The following is a 23634-nucleotide window of genomic DNA, read 5'->3' as shown; positions in this document are numbered from 1 at the left end:
CACGCCTCTCATTTCTACACTTCTTTCACTCGCACCTGGGAGTCTAAATCCACTGATTATTCAGTCTGTGAATTGCCAGCGCTTCATAAATGTTGGGTTCAATAGTAATGTCTGGTTAAACAGTCAGCAAGTGTTCAGTCTCTGGCAAGTTCTTTTCTTGATCTCCATAGTTACGATCACAACGGATTTTATCTCGCTGAGTTTAGCAAGGACTTTGTAGTGGGATAATATAATTCAGCCTGTTGGATATTTGATACATGAATATGTAATTGAACGTGTTATTGGTGGTTTTATGTTGGTGTTAGAAAATAGAAACTACCCCTTTAAGAGTCTTGGGCTAGCAGTGCACATTAAGCTTGTTTAGTGTACTGTATGTGGTTTCTTGGCAACTGGAGTTGGAGAGATTAAACGGCTGACACTATGCTCCAACTGCAGCAATGAACATCATTTTTGAGTACTTTTACATCTTAAAGGAGCATGAGGCTCCTTTTAAGAAATTAGCCTCATTAGCACCACCCTTCACCACGACGGCCGTCGGGGGTACTGCAGCCAACAGCGAAGCCGGCACGGGAGAACGGGGAGAACGCGCATGCAGCGTCATGTGACGTCACATCCGCAGGACAGCGCGGGAAATTTGTCCCCACAATTGCAGCACATTTTGCAGCACACTAGGGTTGTCACGATACCAAATTTCTGTTTCGATACCGATACCAATATGTATTTCGATACTTTTCGATACTTTTCGATACTTTTTGTAAAAAGGTGGAACTCTCTCAATGTCAATATTTTCCTTTATTTTAAAGCAGACTTTGGGAACAATAACAACAATAAATAAAATAAATAATTGGCATGGGATATTAAAATGTTCAAACCTTTAGAACAGTGTGAACAAGTAAAATAAAGCAATGCCATTCAAATTAAAGTCACGATGTTAAATAAAATACTGTAGCAGCAAAAACTCCTGCTTCTGAGTGGGTGGTGTCACCCTCTCTGAGCCAGGAGCACTGGACTTCTGTAATTGGGGGAGGGAGGGGGTACAGTATTTTAATTAACATGGTCATTTTAATTTGAATTCCATTGCTTTATTTTACTTGTTCTCATTGTTCAAAAGGTTTGTGTTTTGAAACTATAGGCCACATGAAAAATTAATTGGGCATAACTAGAAAAATAAATTGAGGATCATTCTATTATCTACAGGACTGTCTCAGAAAATTAGAATATTGTGATTTTCTGTAATGCAATTACAAAAACAAAAATGTCATACATTCTGGATTCATTACAAATCAACTGAAATATTGCAAGCCTTTTATTATTTTAATATTGCTGATCATGACTTACAGCTTAAGAAAACTCAAATATCCTATCTCAAAAATTTTGAATATTCTGGGAATCTTAATCTTAAACTGTAAACCATAATCAGCAATATTAAAATAATAAAAGGCTTGCAATATTTCAGTTGATTTGTAATGAATCCAGAATGTATGACATTTTTGTTTTTTTAATTGCATTACAGAAAATAAAGAACTTTATCACAATATTCTAATTTTCTGAGACAGTCCTCTAGGATAGGATTAGATATTGTAGGCTAGTGGAATGTTTTACAAAAGTGTGTTTTAATATATAATATTAATTAATATAATTCATTGCCTTAATGGTTTATAATATATATGAAACATTAAATAATATTAAAATATAAAAAATATATTAAAGTTATATTCTAGTGTGTGGAATTTATTTAAATATTTTAAGAATGTAATTTTTTTTTTTTATATATTTTAAAAATTGCATTTATTAACCATGGACATGTTTTAACTCTCTGTATGTAGGCTACTGTAGGTTTACTACGGGGCTGGGAGAGGCTCTGTACTTCTTTCATTGACATGACAGTGCAGTGAACTGGTGAACAAAGTTATCAGCTGTCGTTCTTGACTGAAGTCGTGGAAGAAGTCCGCGTGGTTGTCCTTTAAACGTTTGGACAAGTTTGAAGTGTTGCCTCCTTTTGCGAGACACGCGTTGTAGCAGCGCTTGCACTGCGGTGCGTCTGGTTCAGTGGTTCGCCCTTATCGCTCGGTTTGAACCCGAAATATTTCCACACCATACTTCGGGCCCCCATTTTGTCCAAAAGTACGGACTTTTCTGCAGCTGCCATCTCTTTTTATTTCAATTTTATTTCAACCCGCTCTGTCTGTCTAATAACACGCGACTTCTCGTTTCTCTCTCCTCCGCATGCGAGTGGGAGGGGGAGGCGGCTCTGCTTCTGCAACTACGTCACACTCGCGGACCTTGCCGTGCTTAAAGAGACAGGCTCCAATTTACCAATTCGTTTGCATAGAAAAAATATATAAAAGTACCGTTTGTTTTTAAATGCTGGTATAGTACCGTTTTCAAAACTCTAGTACCGCGGTACTATACTGGTACCGGTATACCGTGCAACCCTACAGCACACAGCCTGTTCAAGGAACAGAGAGATACGCTAGAGGGCTCATTCTTTTTGGTTTGGAACGCTTCATCTGACATTATTACTAGAAAACTTAAAACGTATACAAATTTTTTTCATAAATTCTGCCTCAATCCTGCCTCATGCTCCTTTAAAGTGTATTTGAAATATTGGTAAAGCCATTGAAAAATAGAACAAAGTGTTTCTCTCAGCAAGTATTTTGAATGTGAAGCAGTGGCACAAACAGACATAACGCAAGTGATAGTATCATAGTGAGATTTTATTGTCACCTATATATTTTTCCATTCAACTTTGAAACTTGTCAGAGAAAATTTTAGGGAGAATCCATTTAAGACTTGAGGATATCTAAGCTGACTGTTGACAATTCCTTCATCACTCCACAGGTTGTCCTTCCACTTGTGGAACAGTTTATGAAACTCCATCGTCTGTATTTCCTGTCCATTTCTGTTGGCTCCAGTGAAAATCGAAGCCATGCCTCAAAAAAGGAAAAGGAGATGGTTGCATGGTATTTGTTGCCTCCAAATAAAAAAAATTGCATGTATTTTTACACTGTACATATGCAATGCTTTTACAAGCTTTGTGCTTGTGTTAATATTGGGAATACATCATTTATTTCTGCTAAATGATGAAAATATATAATTTGTATCTGCATTCATCATACTGTTCCACCAGTCTTCTGATTTATTTATTCTTTTGTTGTGTAATAACTTTTCCATTTCTCTCATTTATTTGCTGCAGCCTCTTTTGTAAGCTTGCAGCTCTTGTAAGAGACAGGATTTCACTTTTTGGTAAGGGTTGACATTTCTATAGCTTATTTAGACAATCAGTCCGAGCATTGTCCGATTTTTCACAATTAAATATTAAAGGTTATTAGATTTGTATGTGTGCTTCGTGTATTTTATGGCTTCTTGTGTTTTTTTCTTTTTTATCTGTGCATTTAAACTCATTGGTTTGACATAAGTGTACATTTGTCTTCTCAGGGAGTGATACCTCATCAGTTGCAAGTTGCCTCTGCGTCCTGACTCGGGCTCTCGATGCCAGGTAACTAGATGGCACTACTCTCACACTACCTAAGTTGCTTTTCACACTCCGCCAGAAGTTTTGTCAGTGTTGCAACACCATTTCTGAGGATGATTTGTCTGGTGTAATTCAGTCACATAAAACGATGAAGTTCTGTGCATTAAGTGTAATTTTTTTTCCCAGAGAAAAAAATGCCCCTGAAGCATGATGCATCAACTTTTAACAGGTTTTTTTTTTGTTTTTTACCTAACAAAATATTCTTAAAAAATATATTTTTTGCTTTTCGTCTTTTTCCCCAGGACATTAATGAAATCAGCATCAGAGCCTGTTCAGACTGCTCTGCATACATTTTTTGAAGGCGCTGCAGCTGATTTGGAGAAGACGGTGGAAAAGCTTTCTGAGACTGTGGTCTCTGTGCCTCAGAGCAGGAGCCAGCTGTCTCGAGGAGCGACCATGGTTCTTAACTACACAACCTCCATTCTCCTACCCACCCTCACTTCCCTCTTCCATCATCTTGCTAATCAAAACTATGGCATGGATGTCTTGGGTAAGGGTAATCTTCGTGTTGGTCTTGGTAATGGAAGAATTTCTCATGTCACACAAATTGCCAGATGTACTCTCAATTATTTATTTCTGCATGCTGACCTCAAACCCTCCACAAGTCTTTCTAAACCTAAATCATCGTCCATGCATCTTGTGTGGTTCAGTGTCTTTAGATATTTTTTTAGCTTTAAACATGTCCCTGTCTTTCCAGTTGGTGGTATTCAGGTGTCCTGTTACAGGATCTTGAACATCCTCTACTCTCTTGGAACCAGTAGCAGCATCTATGTGGAGGGGTAATGTTTGAATTGTGTAATGTCCGAGAACGTGCTCATGCTAGTATTGTCTGTTATTATTTTCTTTTCCCTTAAGTGTGTTTCCTTGAGTTGTAAGTGAAACTGTAAAATATCACTGTGACATTTGTCTATCCCATACATAACATTTGTGGTTGTAAAAGCCTTGGAATCCTAACACTGAATTTCCGCACAGGCAGGGGTCTGCAGTGGGCGCATGTCTAGCGGCCCTGACTGAAGCTTTCCCTGTATGCTTCCTGGAACCAGATCTAAATGAAAACAATCCATATTCCATCTTCAATACCATGAGTGCTGCTGAGATAGGAGGTAAAACTGTTGTTTTCTAGATTGTCTGTCAAATCCTGGGCAGTGTCAATCAGCTGTCTCTTCCAGTAGATCATGGACTGCCAGATCATGTTGGGAACATGTGTCCCCTACTGCCTTCTTTGGGACAAGCATTGGAGGAAGTGGAAGAATTGGCAGGTGCTGGAGCCCAGCAAACTCAATACATCCATGTTGCAGAGGTCACTTTGCCCATGTTGTGCAGCTACATTTCCCACTGGTGGAAGTGGGGCCCAGAAGGCCAGCAAGATAGTCCGGCCTTTACCTCTGTCATTGCTCAGCATGCCAGTGACCTACTTGGCTACATCCTCCGAATCATCCACAACCATGTGGGTGCTGACCAGGGGCACTGGATGAAACAGCTTGCAGGTACTGGGATCATGTACATTTCTTTGTCTTTTGTGTGGCTATATTTCCCTTATTTAAAATTAGAGACGCTATTAACAGCTGTCATTGATATCACAGTTTTTTCTCAGCCAATCATATGCAAAGCCCCCCCTGAGCTTTTGAAGAGCCACTTCCTGCCGCTGATGGAGAAGCTGAGGAAGAGAACAGAATGTGTTCTTTTAGAGGAGGAGAAGATAAAAGCTGAGGGCTGTTGTACTTCTGAAGCAGAGTTGCAGATACAGGAGAAGTACACAGTGCTCGTCAGAGACCTCTATGCCTTCTATCCCCTTCTCATCCAATTTGTGGATTGTAATCGGTAAGTCATTAACTAAATGTCTTTAAGTAGGAAGATTAGTCTCTGAGGTCAGAAGGAGTAAATTAAAGCACATTTGGAGTGAGTGGGAAGTGAAACTTGTCTTTACTATAAGGGTGCTTTATAGTTTCCAGCAGTTCATCTGGTTTCTAAAGAAACCTTATAGAACAGTCTATTTTTCATATTGATTTTTGTTGATATTGAAACACATTAAAAAAAGATTATAGAAGTGTAATCTGTTTGCAAGTGGAAATTACACTAATAGTAAAACAAAAGGAAGAAAATAAATACATTTATGCAGACATGAAGTTAAGTGGTTGTATCAGTCATTGTTGTAGGCTGGGCTCAGCTTTACTGGAACAAGTTCTGTGATGTTAATATGTTTAATTTTGTTGTCTTTCAGAGCCAGATGGCTGAAAGAGCCAATCCCTGAGGCTGAGCAGCTGTTCAGTATGGTGGCAGAGGTCTTTATTTTCTGGGCCAAATCTCATGTGAGAATGGCATTTTTAAAAAAATCTTTTTTTAATTTTCCCCAGTAACATCAGAAATATACAAGTAAACATAGTTGTATGTAAAGCTGGGTACACACATAAAGGTCATCAGGCTTTTTTTGTCCGATTTTCCCCTTCCTCCCAACTAACGATTATCTTAAGTCGGTGCGTAAAGAGTGAATTTGTCCCAATAATCGGCTCCGAAACGGGTCGGGATCGCCAATCGCAAGTATTAAACTTGTTAAATTGATACAACAACATTTTTTTCATGTGTGGGGACAGCCGACAACAATTGTAACGTGGAATGTGCCAGTTATCTGTTAACATAATACGAATGAACGGCATTAACACAACTGAATGTGCACAATGTCTTTCTTGATGTTACCACATTTGTTTTAGGCTAATGGTCCCTGATAAAAGCAAATTTGAATTCGAGCTCACTCCGTAAACTATAAAGTCTGTGTTCATGCCGTCTCCAGGATTTTTTCCATAGTCTTTCCTTTTTTTTTAATTTATTTCGGGATTTTTCCTAACACAAAAGTCCCGAGACCACCACCTTGTCTTGTATGTCTCCTTCCATCGTGTTGTGTTTTCCGGTTGTTTTGAATGTTAAATCACATTCGTTAATGCATGATTTCGGAGAACGAGATTGTTGACCCGCTGTAAGACAGAATTGTTGTGTGTATGTGTGTGTGTGTGTGTGTGTGTGTGTGTGTGTGTGTGTGTGTGTGTGTGTGTGTTGTGCTGAGATTATTGGAGCACACGACACACTGCGTCATGTACAGAGAAAAAATCTCAGATGTAAAAACAAAAAAAAAATCCTTATGTGTGTGCCCCGCTTAAGCACATCGCCTTCACCTGTTTCTTTTTTTTTTTACTTTTTAAACAGCATTTCAAATGGGAGGAACAGAATTACGTTGTCCAAAATGAAATCAACAACTTGCATTTCTTGATCTCCAGCGAGGAAGTGTTAAAGGTCAGCTCAAATTATAGTTTGAACATATGGACAATCATAGACTTTTGCATGAGAATTGAATCTCCGTGTAGTTCAGACACTTGTAGCAACTGTGTGGAAATTACACAAACATATCTTCAATCCTTCTTGGTACTCAGTTCAACAGTGAGAAGAGGAGGATGAAGAAGAAGGGAGATCTTTATTCTACACACACCTCTCTTATTGTGGCCTCCATGAAGAGGCTGGTCCCTGTAGGACTCAGGGCTTGTTTTCTGAGAGACCAAACCTTCATCATGCTCGCTAAAAATAGCTTTTCTCAGGTCAGTTATGTGGATAATATTAACAATTGTCCTTTTTCAGAGTTCACACTGTTTGATGTTGCACAAAATAATGCAAATACTCATTTTACATGAAAAGTATGTTGTGTATTTAACATAAACAATGATTGCTCTCCATAGAAAAACAACGAAGATGACATCAGGGAGCACATTTTGAGTGGCCTTTTACATTTTCAGACACAGGTAATGGCTGTAACTACATTTTAACTTTATTTTTTATTTGTGTAATAACCTTCTGTTATCACATTAAATAAAATATACCTTGTATTCAATAGATTAAGGGTTTATTTTTTTCATTTAGCACAAAAATATTTGATAAGCATCGTGAAATACTGTACATGACAAGTCGAAACGATTTTAGTTTCTAGTTTACTGACATGTATTGATAAGTTAGAAAACGACACCTTCCGTTAACTGTCCTGTTTTATGAGTCATGGCATAGAAAAGATAAAAAAAGTCAGCTGGTTTAGGTCCTAAAATCAGGTGGATAAAACCTCAGATGAAAAACGACTCACAACATGTTGTTTACTGAAGGAAATTCAACCCAAAGTGCAGCACAGTATGAACACCTCAGTAAACCCACATCTGGACCGTTTGCTTGTCACAAACAGTCAGGTGTGTCCTAACCAGTGACCAGAGGCTTGGCTGAAATGATGTCATGATTTCAGAGGTCATAGGCAGGGCAGATATGCAGAGCACACTCGCAAATCTACAAGAGTATGTTTCTCTGGTTTTTGCAGGGATTCAGTCAAAGTTAAGACTTCAACCTGATGGATTGGCTGTATCAGCTGTGCATAAACCAAGACTAATGAGCCTCGATAAAATAAATGCATTTTGTAAAGATGAGTTCTTCAGGTAAATTTCACCTGAGATTGCTTTAGAATTCAAAGCTGTCATTTTAATTATCAAATTCAATGACTCATTGTTCAGCAGAGACATAAACATGACACTCACTGTTCAAAATATGCAGGCATTGTTTCCACTTGCCTAAGCGAGTGACAAGTATGTATATTCATAGTGTATGAGATCATAATTCATTAGTGATTAAAAGTTCTGCTTTTATAATTAGTTAAACTTTTTATGCAGCTCATTCTTTCATGGATGAAAACTTTGAAAACTATGTTTTCTGCTCTTAGCTGGTGACCATTAGGTCTGTATTTTTTATTTTATCTTATATTCAGAAAATTGAAAGATGTTCAGAAAATCCATCTAGCTTTTATATTTATTTGTTTGTGTTTCCACATAAATTTCCACACAAATTCTCTCTTCTTAATTAGAGTGGACAGCCAAGACCTTTCAACAGATCCCCAAAAACATTTTCATTGATTGGTTAAAATGCAAGTAGCTTAGAAACAAAGGCAAATAAATAAATAAATACAAAAAACAACGTATTGTTGCTCTGTGTCTCACAGGCGTCAAACCCCATCGGGCAGGGGGTCTTTCATGCAGAGCACCAGACACAGCAGGCAGCCGTCACTGACGTACAAAGAACTGTGGACAGGATTCTGGAAATAGCTCGAGTTCTTTATTACCTGGATCAGGTGAGCTTCTCCATTCTATTAAAAAATATATGAATATGACTCTCAGGGAAGCATTCGTCCTTTATCTTCTTGGCATTTGGAAACACAGTGACACCGGGTGCACTTGTCCTCCTCAGTCATTAGACTCTGTGCAGAGAATTATGTTTGCTCAGTGAAGTGAAGTGCAGGCGGCAGCTAGCGCCGCAGAGCCAGCTCTCTCATTCGGCTCTGCCAAGATTAATTATCTTGCAATCAAATTTGTTGCGGCGCTCTTCTGTTTAATTTAGTTTTGATTGTTTTTAAGAACTGTCATTGGAACAGCCCAACGAAACCTCACATCTCGTCTGTTTTTTCAGGCTTTAAGGCCTTGATGTTCAAAAGCACTGGCAAAGAGAAAGTAGCAACACATGTCTAGTTGGCAAAAGCAATTCCAGACCGAGCACATGACAACACATTATATGTATGTTATCAAAATAATTTCCCAGCTGCTGTTTCTCAACCTATATTTGCTAACGCTGTTTACACATTCTTAGATTCTGGAAGTAGATGGCTAAGTAAATGTTCTGTCTCCTGTGTTTTGCTCAAAGGCTTTTTATATACAGGTGGTATATAGCCTCACCCTTATCACGCTGGCATTTGCATATTTATTGTTATTATTAATACTATGTTGGTTTGCAATTGGTAGTGGGTTATATCAGATTGTCTTTCAGCCTAAAATGTACTAAAGTATATTAGGTTAGTAAAGTTTTATGCACTTTAGATGTCTGTTGGTTTTTAGGTGGAACACCCACAGAGAAGTAAAAAGCCTGCATGGCTCAAGGTCTTATCCAAACAGAGGAAACGCGCCGTGGTCGCCAGCCTGAGGATGACTCCCCTTTACAACTTACCAAGGTAAAAAAAAAACCTGGAGCTTCACACCTTAAAGTACACATAGTTCAAGTTATAATTCACATTCTTAGCACACATTCTTTGTAATTATTAGCACATGTAAAATGTAAAAGTCTTACATTTTGCTTTTGTCTGTATACATTGTTCATATATCTGTCCCCTGATGTACCGTTGTCATGATCCTCTTGCACCCAAAGACTGTGATGATTCTGGCAACTATTACCCTTGAGCCCGAGATGGACAAGTAGTGATGGATTATCATGAAAATTGGGAAAATTCTTCTGCCATGAAATCATTTTGTACTATGCACCCTCCTTTTGTTTTCAGCTTTTATTTCTACTCACAATTCTTCACCCTCTCCACTTTTGCCTCAGGCATCGAGCTGTCAACCTCTTCCTCCAAGGGTACAATAAATCCTGGATATCAACTGAAGACCGCAGCTTTGAGGAGATGCTTGTGGAGGATTTAGCTGTGAGTTGGAAAAGGAAGGCTGTAGTCATCAGATTGAGTTAAAAATAGTAGTCCAACATATAAGAGTATAACAGGTCTATATTTTGAAGGTAAGATAGGTGAACTGAGACAGTTTGATAGGTAGGGGACACAATTTCTTTCCCACACTTCGGCTCCCAGTTATAATTTAAAACTATATTTAGTAGGGTTGCATATAAAATCCAGTCAAGCCATTTTTTTTCTTTAATTTGGAAATTTAGCAGAAGATTAGTTTCTGGTGCATTTAATCACGCTGACAGATACAATTTGACATACCGCATGCTTCTAAAATGTAATTTTTTTAAAAGACAATAACACATCAATCTTTTTAAAGTAATGCTGCAGTAGCTAAAGTTCTAAACCTTAACTATTCCGATAAATATGATAATGCGGTTTATAATTGGGATTATGTTTGGTTTTTGCAATGGTTTATGGGAACTTTTGTCTGTCAGATGACTCTGGATGACCAGTGTGTGATATCATTTAAGGCCACATATTAAATGCTTTGCCATCTCTCTGGACTGCAGAAGCAGGGAGTGATGACACTTTGTGAAGGTGACAAAAGAGAAATGAAGGATGTGGAAGATGGAGCCAAATCAATCGATCCGCTCCTACAACTCATTACGCTTTTCAGTCGAAGCGCCCTGACGGAAAGCAGGTGTGTGTTCACTACACAATATAACATGCCGCAAAAACTCCATTCTGCTTTTATTACTGATCAAATTCATCCTGAGGAAACTACAAAATTGGCCAGGAGTGGGATTATTTTTTCTTTATCGTTATAAACCTTTTTATAAATCCATTTTTCTCTGGAAGCTTGAAATCTTCAATATGTTCCAGGTCTTTCAAGGTCCTGCAGAAATGTTTTCTGGTAGTAATATTTATTTTTCTCCCAGAGTAGTTCGTTTGAAATGGTAGGTAGTAACACAAATGCAAGTTTCGTATTTCTTAATTAAATAGCGTGTGCATATCAGTAATATAAAAATCTTGCTGCTTGTTGTAAATCTTAGATTATTGCTTCAACTTTTTTTTTATATTCATGAATGGTGTGGTTTATCATTTACATCAAGAGTTTATTGTCCTCTTAGGGGAATATGCAATGACTCTGTGGCATATCTCATACCATTTCTTGTACCATCATTACAGATCAAATCAGACACATTTCAAGATAATGAACATGTTCAGCTCCACATCTTTTATGCACACAGTATTTAGGGTGTTTTCATATGTTGCTGTCTTCAGCAGTGATATCAAGAGTGTTGTATGTGATCTCCCTAATGTTGCACTTATTCACCATATGCACCATATTCAAACATACACTAATATTGCCTCTTTTGTTTTTATTGTTCACAATAGGCGTGGAAATGACACCCTCTTCGAGTCCTATGCTGCTATTATGGCAAAGGTAATAGCACATGAAGAAGATCTCATTACTAAGATTAAAATACAGTATTTACTTAATCATTTACAGAATTACACAACTCTTTTGAAGGGTTAAATTATGATACTGCCCCATTGCATAGTTAAGAAATTATTCAAAAATACTGTTTTAATAAAATAATTTTATCCTAAGCACATTAAAGGGGACACAAGAATTAAATAAATAGTTGTGTATCTTTTAATTCCTTCAAACATGCACATAGATAAAATGTTGCATCAGGTCTTAACAAGCTTATTTCTCTCATACTAATATTGTGTGTTTGTTTTATTCCTGACCTCATTTTATTTCCCACACTTTTACATCATCACCTTGAAATTTATATTTGGTTTTCCAGAGCTGCTGCAGAGAGGGTGAGGATGACGAAGAGCAGGAGTCAAAAAGCTTTGAAGTGAGTAAATCTACTCACAATATCAAACTGAATGTTTGTTATTCTGTTTAGTATTTTTACTTCAAATTTTTCAAATCCAAATTGTATATGTTTTTAAAATTGTATCTTTTTTCTGATAACATTTAATAGTTTAAACTGGGTTAAAATGACATGTGATGTGGCTCAGGAGAAGGAGATGGAGAAGCAGAAGCTGGTGTATCAGCAGGCCAGGTTGCATTGTCGTGGAGCCTCTGAAATGGTCCTGCAAACCATTAGCGCCTGCAAAGGTAACTGCAGTAAATTACAGATATTATGACAAATTAACAAAGCTGCTTCAGATTAAGGAAGCCAGACCCTTCCTTTTGAAATTCAGTGACTGAAAAGATGGTTTTCTGTATTGTTCCTTTTCACTTTCCTATACTGAGCTGAAGAATTTTGTTTGATCAACGTTAATCTTTCCTACAAATGTGAATTGAGCTCTGTCCTTGTTTTGAGTCAATACCATTCCTATTTTGACAATTTCAGGTACCATGGACTCCATGATAGCCCCTACTCTGAAATTAGGTATTGCTATTCTCAATGGAGGGAATCCCACAGTCCAACAGGTAATGTAATGCGATGCTTTGGTCTAACTGGAGATTTTTTGTTCTTCTGATCTCTGTAGTAGGTTTAAATATGTCCTACCTCTTTCATTGGTCACATTCTTTTATTTTTTATATGAACAAATAAACAGAGCCCTGACTCTGTGAGATCCCACTTCTCAACACTGGCTATTGTTTTGACCCTTGTTGTCCATTTTCTGTAGCCACTCATCACTCATGAGTAAGAGCCAGCCATAAACTGAAAGTTTAAGCTCACGTCTTAAAATCTGCATGTTTCTTTCTTACTGAACCCTTAACTTTGACATAGAGACTCCCGCAAAGTTTGTCATAATGCTTGTCAGCTTGTCATTTTTTCAAATGAGCTTGTCCACCATTAATCAAACCTTGTCTTGTATGATTGTGCCTGACAGAAAATGCTGGATTATCTAAAGGAGAAGCGGGATGTTGGCTTCTTTCAGAGCACGGCTCAACTCATGCAGTCATGTAGGTGAGTGGCCGAGACAAAGGTTGGCTGGCTCGATGTAGATATTTGATTTATAAAACAAAAAATGTTAGAGCAAAAAGGCTTTACTTTTGTGTGTGTGTGTGTGTGTGTGTGTGTGTGTGTGTGTGTGTGTGTGTGTGTGTGTGTGTGTGTGTGTGTGTGTGTGTGTGTGTGTGTGTGCACGTGCATACTGTACATGCTTTTCTGTCATCCAGTGTTTTAGATCTAAATGCATTTGAGAGGCAGAACAAAGCAGAGGGATTAGGCATGGCCACGGACGAGAGCTCAGGTAATGTATTCAAATAGAGGGAAAAAAAAATCCATTACTGTTAATCCATGTCACACTGTAGCAGAGCAGCCAGCTGAAAGATCCCTGGCTTTGAACAGAGTTTGACTCTAAAGTCAGAATTACCTTTTTTTTTTTCTTTTTTTTTAATCCTTGATTTCAATTATATCTACATCTTACTCTGTAATGACCTGGTTTTCTGTTCTTGTACAGTACATCTTTCCACAGTCTTCTTCCATCTTCACATTCATGTAATATTACTTCAATTTTATCACTTTATTGTTTCATTTGTCACCTGTATCTGCCCATCATCTTCCCAGGAGACAAAGTGATGCCAGACAAAGACATAATTTGTGACCTTTTCCGTTTCCTGCAGCTGCTCTGTGAAGGACACAACACAGGTTGTTTCTATTTACATTATTATTATTATTATTATTATTATTATTATTATTATTATTATTATTATTATTATTATTATTATTATTATTATTATCATCATTATTGCTATTATTATTGTTATCATGCCATAAAGTTGGTTGGGCACCAAAAACTAAGTATTTTAATTTGCATTTTATTTGCATTTTTATCTCATATCGCCATAAACATCAATGCTACTTCAAAAGTTAATTATTCCTCTGATTCCTTGCAAGCTCTCAGATCAGAACTGCATGTTTAAACTGTTTCTGTCTTAAAAAATGTCTAAACATGTGTAAAAACCGGAAAGTTACTTGAAAGTTACTAAAATGAACCAGCATCAGGACCATTATTGAATTTTCCCGAGACTTGACACAGTCCGTCTACAGAAATTAGTCTACAGAGCTTACGCCGTAGTGTACCGCGTACGTGCGCGTCGCCGCGTACCCTACGGCGTAGGCTCTGCGTTGGTGTAACGCGGAACCATAAATCAGCCTTTATGCTCCCCCTCCCCTCTCCTTTCTTCCTCGCGTGTGAGAAGCAGGTGCTGGATGGAAAAGCTGGGGCGGACTTTTGGAATGGAGTGCTAGTATCGCAGTGCTAGAATCGCAGTTTTCCCCTGAACTGCGATCCGATCCGATCCATGTTTTTTGGCTGGATCGCAGCATATTTTCGATCCGCGGATCGGATCGCAGCATCCCTACTGTTTGGGCTTTATCTTGTGATGTAGTGATTTAAAATTGGCAAAGCATGTAAGTGACAGTTACTACACAAGTCTTTGGCAGAACAACAAACTTTGTAAAGTTTTGTCCGTAGAGGGCGCTGCAACTCGCACAGGGCAATATGTTCATGTGACTGAGATACATTTCAGAAATGTGTTAGCCTATGTTTATTCAATAGTTCATTAGACATTTCTATTATATGTTTGTTAGTCTAGTTATACTTCTGTTAGTCTTGAAGTATTACTTATTACGTAGTTTTGACCTGTATCCTCATACTTTGTATTAGAATTCCAGGACTATTTAAGAACACAAACTGGGAACAACACCACCGTCAACATCATCATATCAAGTGTGGACTATTTATTAAGGGTACAGGTAAGCCAGCAGCAATTGGTTTTTCATTGTGATAACAGATTAAATGTAAATCTTGAAAATATTGGTACAGTGCTTTGGTTATCACTTACTTTGGTTATCACAGTGATTATTTTTTTGGCTACGTTAAACAGACTTTCAAGTTCATTTTTATTGTTAAAAAAGTTTATTTATGCTCATGAATCACAAACCCTTTTTTGTGTGCCACACTAAAGGAGTCGATCAGTGACTTCTACTGGTACTATTCGGGGAAAGATGTAGTTGATGCACAGGGTCAACACAACTTCTCCAAGGCCATCGAAGTAGCTAAGCAGGTCTTCAATACGCTCACTGAGTACATACAGGTCAGTCAGCCCAGTGAGGATTTACACCAGTCATGAAGTAACGATGTGACTTTGAATAGTAAAGGTGTAGAGATGTAGTCAATGGTTGTGTATAGATAAATGGTTACTTTTACACAAGCTGCGGTAAACAGAATAAGTTGTATGACTTACTATAAATTAAACACTGTCTCAGTATTGTGGAAATGCGGGCTCTGCCAGCTTCAGTTGACTCCAGTATTCTTGTTGCTGAAGATGGGTCTTTTATTTCAACATTTGAGATTGTTACCGTGTGGCAGATGGGATTTCTGAATAATTAAATAATTATCTGGTGGTGTTATTTAATAGATACTGTTTTCTATGGCATCCATAATCAGTATTTTCATTAATACTTACATTGTATTCATACAGGGTCCATGTACTGGGAATCAGCAGAGTTTGGCACACAGTCGTCTTTGGGATGCTGTTGTGGGCTTCCTCCATGTCTTTGCTCACCTGCAGATGAAACTCTCGCAGGTATGACGGATGAAAACTGTCAGTGAAGGTTTGATGAAGGGTTTCTACCTCAACTGTTAATTTTAGTCTGATAGAAAGCTTAATGTGAAACATACCTTAAGTAATGTACCTACTAAATATCAACAATGTATGAAGTGAGGCGTACACTTTTTATGAACACATCTGTAAACACTTTTGTTGATTTACAGGACTCGAGGCAGACTGAACTTCTGAAAGAGCTCATGGATTTACAGAAGGACATGGTTGTGTTTCTGCTTTCAATGTTAGAAGGTAAATAACTGCTGTTATTTTCTGAGTTAAGATAATGGGATAGTTTCCTAGCCTGTATGTATAAATGGCAGGATTGAGCACAGTGAAGCAAGCCTTTGGTTTTTGGCTGTTTCTGTTTTGAAACCTCTATAATCCATGTTACGAGCAGAATAAAGCTGATTGTGGGTGCATTGTAAACACTCCAGTTAAATCTAACATCACCTACAAACTATATTAGAAACTGAAAAACATAAGAAGTAAATTACTCAGGAAAAGAATAGGAGTCCTTTGATCATTTAATTCTCTAATAAAGCAGAAAAGTCATGATTAAAACAAACCAAACAGCAACATTGTCAGGGGAAAATTGTCAGGGATGCTCAAAAAAAACAAAACAAAAAAAACTACTGATAAATAAATCAGTCATGTTTCAAAACAGCTAAAGATGGACCAAGGACTATCTACTAATTATTCAGTACTATGTAATTATTTTGACAGTGATCACTAGCTTGCATCAAAATCAAAAAGAATATATATAAGAGTGATTATATGTTACTTTCAGTTCTGATATTGCTTTACTGTCCATTAGTTTTATGTCCATGATAAGTCATCATTTGTTAATTACAGATTATCCTCTTCCTACAGGCAATGTGATCAATGGAACGATTGGGAAGCAGATGGTGGATATGCTGGTGGAGTCATCTGGAAATGTGGAGATGATTCTCAAGTTTTTCAACATGTTTCTCAAACTTAAAGCTCTTACCTCGTCAGATGCCTTCAGAGAGTATGACCCTGACTGCAGGGGCAGCATCTGCAGAAAGGATTTCCACAAAGCCATGGAAAACAGCAAGTGTTTCTCCCAATCCGAGATATACTTCTTGCTCTCCTGCATGGAGACCAAGGATAGTGAAATTGTGGACTATGAGGCCTTCGTAGATCGTTTCTACGAACCAGCTAAAGACATTGGTTTCAGCATCACAGTGCTTCTCACCAATTTGTCCGAACACATGCCCAAAGATCCTAGACTGACTACATTCTTGGAGCTGGCAGAATGTGTCTTGACTTACTTTCAGCCCTGTCTTGGACGCATCGAGATCCTTGGCAGTGGGAAGCGCTTTGAGCGCGTCTACTTCGAAATCAGTGAATATAGTCGAACGCAGTGGGAGAAACCACAGGTCAAAGAGTCCAAAAGGCAGTTCATTTTCGATGTGGTTAATAAGGGGGGAGAGAAGGAGAAAATGGAGATGTTTGTCAATTTCTGTGAGGACACCGTCTTTGAGATGCAGCTTGCAGCCCAGATATCTGGCTCAAACCCCGATGAGAGGTGTACTGAAACAAAGGAGGAGGAAGACGGTAACAGCAAAGATGTGACCCTGGAGATGAAGGAGATGTTTTTCATATGCCAGTGGTGGCTGTTGCTGTCATCCCTACTGTCTGTGAAAAACCTGAGGACACTGATGAAGATGACTCTGAAAGACATCCTCATGGCAGTTGTTCTATTCCTCAGATTGGTTTGCATGGTTCAGGTCCAGTGCATTTGTGCTGTCATTCGCAGCATCTTATATGTGCTGTACCTAGCCTTTGTCAATAGTGGGCTCATAGACGGAGCTAAAAGGATGAAGATGTCGGATTTGCTCGGTGGTATCCTTGAACCAACTCTCGATGAAGTCATGGACGTGCCAGGTGGTGTGGATCAACTCCGGAAGTACTCGGCCAGTTTCTTGTCCCCTTCAGAATTGAGAGAGATTGGGCAGATATCTGCTGCGACCTCCCCCAGACAGGTGGATGCACTCTCAGACATATTTGGCTTCAAATTGAAGAAGGATGGGGACCAATACCGTCTTGTAGGGAAAGACTTCACTGCCAGTCTGACTGACCTGTTCAGCACAACCTCCAGACCAAGTGTCACTGCTGATATTCCTGAGAGTGTGGTATGAATTGTCTTTCTTTTTTTTTAGCTAATCATTTCTGCACATGGCGCTTACAAAGACTTTTTTTTCCTTCTGTGTTTTGGTTTCTTCTGTTGCTACAGTATATGCTTGTGCTATTATTTTAATAATAGCACAAGCTATTGTACCATAAATAATTATAATTTTCAATTGTTTTTTAATATCAATTTAAGGATACCGTGGACACAGAGGAAACAAATGGAGATAAGAAAATACCTGAATTGGAAAGCATTGAGTGAGTTTCTTGCTTCCTTCATAAAAAGATTTTTATACAAAATCAGATTGTTTAAAAAAAAAAAAAACCTTGGAAACTAGAGCTTAGTTGGAAATAGTTTAGGAAAATACGTACTATGTTACGGGCACCTTGACTTATAAGCAACCAAAATCAAGGTTGTTGACCAGCACTTTTGATTGGTTGCAGAAGGAAGAATTCTGAGACAAAAACCATCAACCTGAAAGCGGAGGCAAACTGGGGAACCAAGCAGAGGACTACTAGGCCGAAGGAACCACAGAACCAACATTCTGCCCTTTGGGAGAAGATAAGCTCAAATAACAAGAGTCTGATGGTAGCTTGCGAGTAGATGTTCACGTGTGCTTGCATTCAAGCTTACACAAAACAGAGATATGGATGCTTACTTAAATGCACTTTAATTTCCTTGCAAACAGATACACATGTAAAGGCAGAAAACACCTGACTGTTTTTTTTCTTCCTAGAACAACTTTGCGAGGAATTTTTACAACATGCGCTTGCTGGCTCTGTTTGTTGCCTTTGCGATCAATTTTATTCTTCTCTTCTACAAGGTAAACCGCCCTCTGTGAGACTGCTTCTCACTTACATGTAACATTTTCAGAAATGTTTTGACTTTTAAAATATTTATTTCACATCAAAATTGAACATTGCGGTTTGTTTGTTTTTTTATATTTTGAAATGTTGTCTGAAACATCATCAATATGACCAAACTAAACTATTCAATAGCTCCTCTTGCTGCTCATTGGTCCCAGGTTGCATCCAAGGATGAGGAGGTAGTGACCACATCAGCTTATAGGGAAGAACTGGACTTGGCTAAGGAAAACAGCGGAGGCAGAGTTTGTTTTGTGCTGGAAGAGAGCAGCGGATACATGAAGCCCGCTCTTCGATTACTTGCGATTGCCCACACCGTCATCTCCTTCTGTTGCATTATCGGTTACTACCGCCTAAAGGTACAGCATGTTACTTCCATAATTTACTTCTGTATGGGCAATGAACTGATTTCACGTTTACAAGTCAGTTTCTCTCCAACCCAGTTAGATGACAATATGAAATATTTACTGATTATTGCACAATTCTAAACATTTTCAAAGAACTCCCTGTTTTTTTTTAGCTGGACGCAATATATTACTCTTTTTTATTTGATTCAAAGGTACCATTACTAATCTTTAAACGGGAGAAGGAGGTGGCAAGAAGGTTGGAGTTTGATGGGCTGTATGTGACAGAGCAGCCTCCTGAAGAAGACATCAAAGGGCAATGGGATCGACTGGTCATTAATACACTGTATGCTCATTGATCCATAATCTAATATCATACTTATATCTGTTATCTTGTTAATATTGAAACCTGATTTGTACTTGAAATTTGAAAAGCCTACAGCTGCAAACATTAATATTTATGTAACAATTTAAGCTGTTACTAGAAAAAAGTTTCAAAGAGTGATGTTTCAGTTGGCTTTCCAGGTGATTGGTTAAATATTTTCCACGTGCATGTTTTTAGTAATATTTTATATCTTTTTTTAGATCATTTCCAAGCAATTACTGGGATAAATTTGTCAAGAGGAAGGTAAGTCCTTCCATGGACTGCTGCCTGTATCCTGCACAGAAAATGATACCAAGCGTGTGCATACTTCACATAGTGACAGTGCATAAAGGAACTAACTGCAGTTTAATGAACCAGTTAATGGCAGGTGTAATTATTCCCTTGTCAAGTACCAGTATGATTTTACTGTCTCAGGAGAGACTTTTAACACTTTTAGCCTCCTCAATTAGATTCCTAGTTGTGTTAAGGTGGGGGTGAGGTTATTAACTGTTTTAAATGATACGTTGACCCTTTGTTCTTTCCAGGAACCGGCATGTAGTCTTCAAAGTCTGCAAAAATGTGCAAAAAACGAAAACTTACTTAGCCAGTCACATTAATCGGCTTTTTTTTTTTTTTTTTTAGAAATATTGTTTATATTGTAGGATAATGCCATAAATGAAGGTCTGCGTTAATAAATCTGTCATTGTTACACAGTAAAACAGGACTATATTTTACCAGTTCTGTATAAATACAGACATTTAAAACATGATTCCAAATCTTAGTTAATAGAAATCAAGTTATGTTGTTTGTCAGCTTGCATGATAATAATACAATTTATTTATTAGCGCCTTACATAAAACCCAAGGACACTGTCCAACAAAGAGATACAATAACAATGGATAAAATCAGCATACAGAAAAAGAAATGAAGGACAGTGTAGTTGGACGTAAAGTGAGTAGGCGACCTTAAAAAGGTGAGTCTTGAGTCTGAATTTGAAGATTGGAAGAGAGGCAATATTTCTGATGTCCGATAAAGAGTTCCAGAGTTTGGGAGCAGAGCGGATAAATGCTCTGCTCCCATGTTGCTGAGGCGGGCAGAGGAAACAGTGAGGTAGATGGAGAAGGAGGACCTGAGGGAGCGGGCTGGAGTGTCAGTCTGGAGGACGTCAGACAGATAGCTGGGGTGAGGTAATGAATGGCCTTAAAGATGAACAGGAGGAGTTTGTAATTGATTCCTTGGTAGACAGGGAGCTAGTGGAGCTGCTGCAGGATGGGGGTGATGTGATGGAATTATGAGATTCTTGTTATTATCCCGGCAGCAGAGTTATGGACCAGTTGGAGCTTGTGGGGGAAGTTTTGTGGGAGACCAAAGAGGGGAGAGTTGTAATAATCGATGCAGGAGGTGGCAAGACAGTGGACAAGGATGGAGACAGTGTGGAAAGTGAGGGAGGGGCGGAGTCGGTTTATGTTTCGAAGGTGGATGTAAGCAGACCAGGTGGTGGTGATATGGAAATGGAGTGACAGGGGGCTATTGAGGATGACACCCAGACTCTTCATCTGAGGGGAGGGAGAGACTGAGGAGATGTCAATGGTAAGGGAGAAACTGTCAACTTTGGATGAAGATGATTTTGTGGCAATGAAAAGGAGCTCAGTTTTTTCACTGTTTAATTTCAAGAATTGTAAGGTGAACCAGGATTTGATTTGGGATAAGCAGGAGGTGTGGGAGGATGGTGGGTGGATGGAGTCTGGTTTGCTAGAAAGGTAGAGCAAGGTGTCATCGGTGAAGCAGTGAAAAGGTGATATTGAATTTGCTAAAATGATTGCCAAGGGAGAGGAGATAGGTGATGAAGAGAAGGGATCCCTGGACAGAGCCCTGGGGCACACCTGTGGTGACTGCATTGGCTGCATGACAGCAGATGACATGCAGCTGTCTGACAACCTGTACACAACCATAAAAATAATTAAAGCTGCAAGCAGCGATGAACGGGCCCTCGCAACCTTGTGCACGTTCAGGCGTGCTGCAGTGGAAGCGCTTGTATGACTTGCATGTAGATGTGTTCAGGCCTGGACATTTAGCGGATGAAACCACCCACGACTCTCTATGTCAAACCATTCAAAAGTTATAGCAGAAAATAGGGACTATCAAATATTGACCAACCAGATGAAGGGGCGGGGCTAATTTGCACCAATTACGGTCAAGGACTCAAAACTGAGTCCGATGACACCACCCACCACTCGTTATGTCAAACCATTCAAAAGTTATGGCAGAAAGTAGGAACTATCAGATATGGACAAATCAGATAATGAGCATCGTCCCAGGATGGAGTGGCACATTTTGATGTATAACACACCTGGGTGCACGTTACAGTTCGGGCGAAGAAACGGCCGAAGAAATTGCATAAATTGCGCCAAAATGACACGATTAATTCAAAATGGCCGACTTCCTGTTCGGTTTCGGCCATGGCGCAGAGAGACTTTTCTTTAAATTGCGACATGATACAGGTGTGTACCGATTTTCGTGGATGTACGTCAAACCGTATTATGGGGCTTGAGGCACGAAGTTTTCTAGGGGGCGCTGTGGAGCCATTAGGCCACGCCCATTAAATTTGCAAAATTTGGTGACTTTTGGGGCACGTTTAGGGGGGCAAAATGGCCCTCATTTCGTCGGAAAAATAAAAATAAAAACGAGAAAAAATAAAAATTCCTACAGATACAATAGGGCCTTCACACTGTCAGTGCTCGGGCCCTAATAAATGTCATAGTTGAGAGTAGCATTTAAACCCAAAGGGAGACAGTTCATATGTTTATAAACTGTACAGGTGTGTATACTCTACTACTATTTTAAAGTAGTCTGCAAACTATAAGGTACAGTATAACCCAAAAAATTTGGGCATGTGTTCGGACAAAAATATTATTTTTAAATATGTAAAGCACTTTGTGCTACATTTTTATGTATGAAAAGTCCTTTAGAAATAGAAATGTATTATTATTTTTATAAAGCAAATATGTACAGGACTTAAATTCTGAAATGTCAACTTACGTAAAATGAAGTAAGCATTTCCAGTTTAAAGAGGAATACAATTTAGCGTAGAGTTGCATGTAAGTATGTATACAGTATGTGTGTGGGTGCGGTGGTGATTTATACCGGAGTATGGGTTTCCCTGCTGCTCTGTGCCTGCCAGAGTTTATGAAAGCGACAGTCTGTGGGGAGAAACAGTCCTGCTGTCTGACAGTACACTACTAACCCTTCAAACAAAGCAGTTTGTGGGAGTGGGACTCCGGTGGGTCAGAAAAATAAACTCCACTCAGTACATGTTGATGGCTTGGAGTCACTTTAGTAACGCTTGATCTATTTCAAGTAACATATTTTAGTATACAATCACTCACATTAATAGGAGTAAAAGTACTTTTCTGCAAAGCTTTCTGAAAAAAATGCTTTGATTTTTGAATTCCATTAAACAGACATCTCTACACGCCTACACATTAGCTTTGGCTTATTGCCAGGGTGTAAATTTAGCATAGAAAGTATTCCTATAAGTCACAACTTGTATTTAATACTTTGCATTTTGTCACTGATCTGTAAGATCATTCATGTCTCTTAGGTAATTGACTTTTGAGTATGAATGTTGAATATATTGCTTCAGTAATTTTATTTGGGATAACATAAAAAGCCTTTACTTGCCATTAAATTTACCATACTAAGAGTATGTAGCAGTAACATCAGGTTTCATAAAGTTATAACATCTCAATCAGGAAGCTGCATATTTTACATAAGAAACTGCGTTGTCCCAACATATTTTTGAGAAATGGTAAGATTAAAGGCTGTTTCAGTAGTAATTATTCATAGACATTGTAGTCAATGTTTCCCCAAAACATAAGGCAGCTCCACACAACACTTTTTTTCCCCAGTAGTCATTGCTGTATCACAGCAGAAATTACCATCCATCTTATTATTGCATAGACTGCAGCAAATTACCTTTTGTTTTCTCTTGCCATGCTTGAATCAATCAAAATAACACTGAAGAATGTTAAAAGTTGTCTTCTTCCCCTGTCAGGTGATGGATAAGTATGGTGACTTTTATGGCTGTGAGAAGATCAGTGAACTCTTAGGTCTGGACCAAGCTGCTTTAAATTTCAGCTCAGAGAGAAAAGACAAGAAAAAGCTCAAGAAAGACGCTGGCTGGAGCGCTCTGTGAGTGAAGATTATTATTTAAGTTTTGTAAATGTATTTTGGTTGTTAATGAAAAACACTTGATAATAGGATGCTGTTAAGCAGCCAGCTTGCAATCGTGTTTGTTTTTTTTGTTTTTTGAGGACCGTTCCGTCTCTGGAG

General features: G+C 38.5%; 1 protein-coding gene across 4 annotated transcripts in view; it reads left to right on the top strand.

Annotated features, from left to right (window-relative positions):
• Positions 1-23634, top strand: part of ryr2b (ryanodine receptor 2b (cardiac)) — a 74127-nt gene that overhangs the window by 35328 nt on the left and 15165 nt on the right. For 2 of the 4 annotated variants that reach the window (XM_061744553.1, XM_061744550.1), the window contains exons 62-96: positions 2842-2963; positions 3197-3246; positions 3439-3499; positions 3778-4025; positions 4233-4314; positions 4508-4638; positions 4708-5022; positions 5119-5356; positions 5757-5844; positions 6734-6820; positions 6958-7119; positions 7258-7320; positions 8550-8678; positions 9436-9548; positions 9920-10016; positions 10562-10692; positions 11391-11439; positions 11810-11863; positions 12030-12129; positions 12368-12447; positions 12855-12931; positions 13144-13217; positions 13535-13615; positions 14637-14725; positions 14938-15066; positions 15454-15558; positions 15747-15828; positions 16450-17735; positions 17927-17988; positions 18175-18319; positions 18468-18554; positions 18756-18953; positions 19154-19284; positions 19524-19566; positions 23357-23493. In XM_061744553.1, the coding sequence (XP_061600537.1) occupies positions 2842-2963; positions 3197-3246; positions 3439-3499; positions 3778-4025; positions 4233-4314; positions 4508-4638; positions 4708-5022; positions 5119-5356; positions 5757-5844; positions 6734-6820; positions 6958-7119; positions 7258-7320; positions 8550-8678; positions 9436-9548; positions 9920-10016; positions 10562-10692; positions 11391-11439; positions 11810-11863; positions 12030-12129; positions 12368-12447; positions 12855-12931; positions 13144-13217; positions 13535-13615; positions 14637-14725; positions 14938-15066; positions 15454-15558; positions 15747-15828; positions 16450-17735; positions 17927-17988; positions 18175-18319; positions 18468-18554; positions 18756-18953; positions 19154-19284; positions 19524-19566; positions 23357-23493 (5126 nt within the window). Of the gene's footprint in view, positions 1-2841; positions 2964-3196; positions 3247-3438; positions 3500-3777; positions 4026-4232; positions 4315-4507; positions 4639-4704; positions 5023-5118; positions 5357-5756; positions 5845-6733; positions 6821-6957; positions 7120-7257; positions 7321-8549; positions 8679-9435; positions 9549-9919; positions 10017-10561; positions 10693-11390; positions 11440-11809; positions 11864-12029; positions 12130-12367; positions 12448-12854; positions 12932-13143; positions 13218-13534; positions 13616-14636; positions 14726-14937; positions 15067-15453; positions 15559-15746; positions 15829-16449; positions 17736-17926; positions 17989-18174; positions 18320-18467; positions 18555-18755; positions 18954-19153; positions 19285-19523; positions 19567-23356; positions 23494-23634 lie in introns of all 4 variants that reach the window. The other 2 variants (XM_061744551.1, XM_061744549.1) reach the window with 1 other exon arrangement.

Source organism: Cololabis saira, chromosome 17 (assembly GCF_033807715.1).
Source record: "Cololabis saira isolate AMF1-May2022 chromosome 17, fColSai1.1, whole genome shotgun sequence".
NCBI lineage: Eukaryota > Metazoa > Chordata > Actinopteri > Beloniformes > Belonidae > Cololabis > Cololabis saira.
This window is presented reverse-complemented; position numbering and strand designations above follow the sequence as displayed.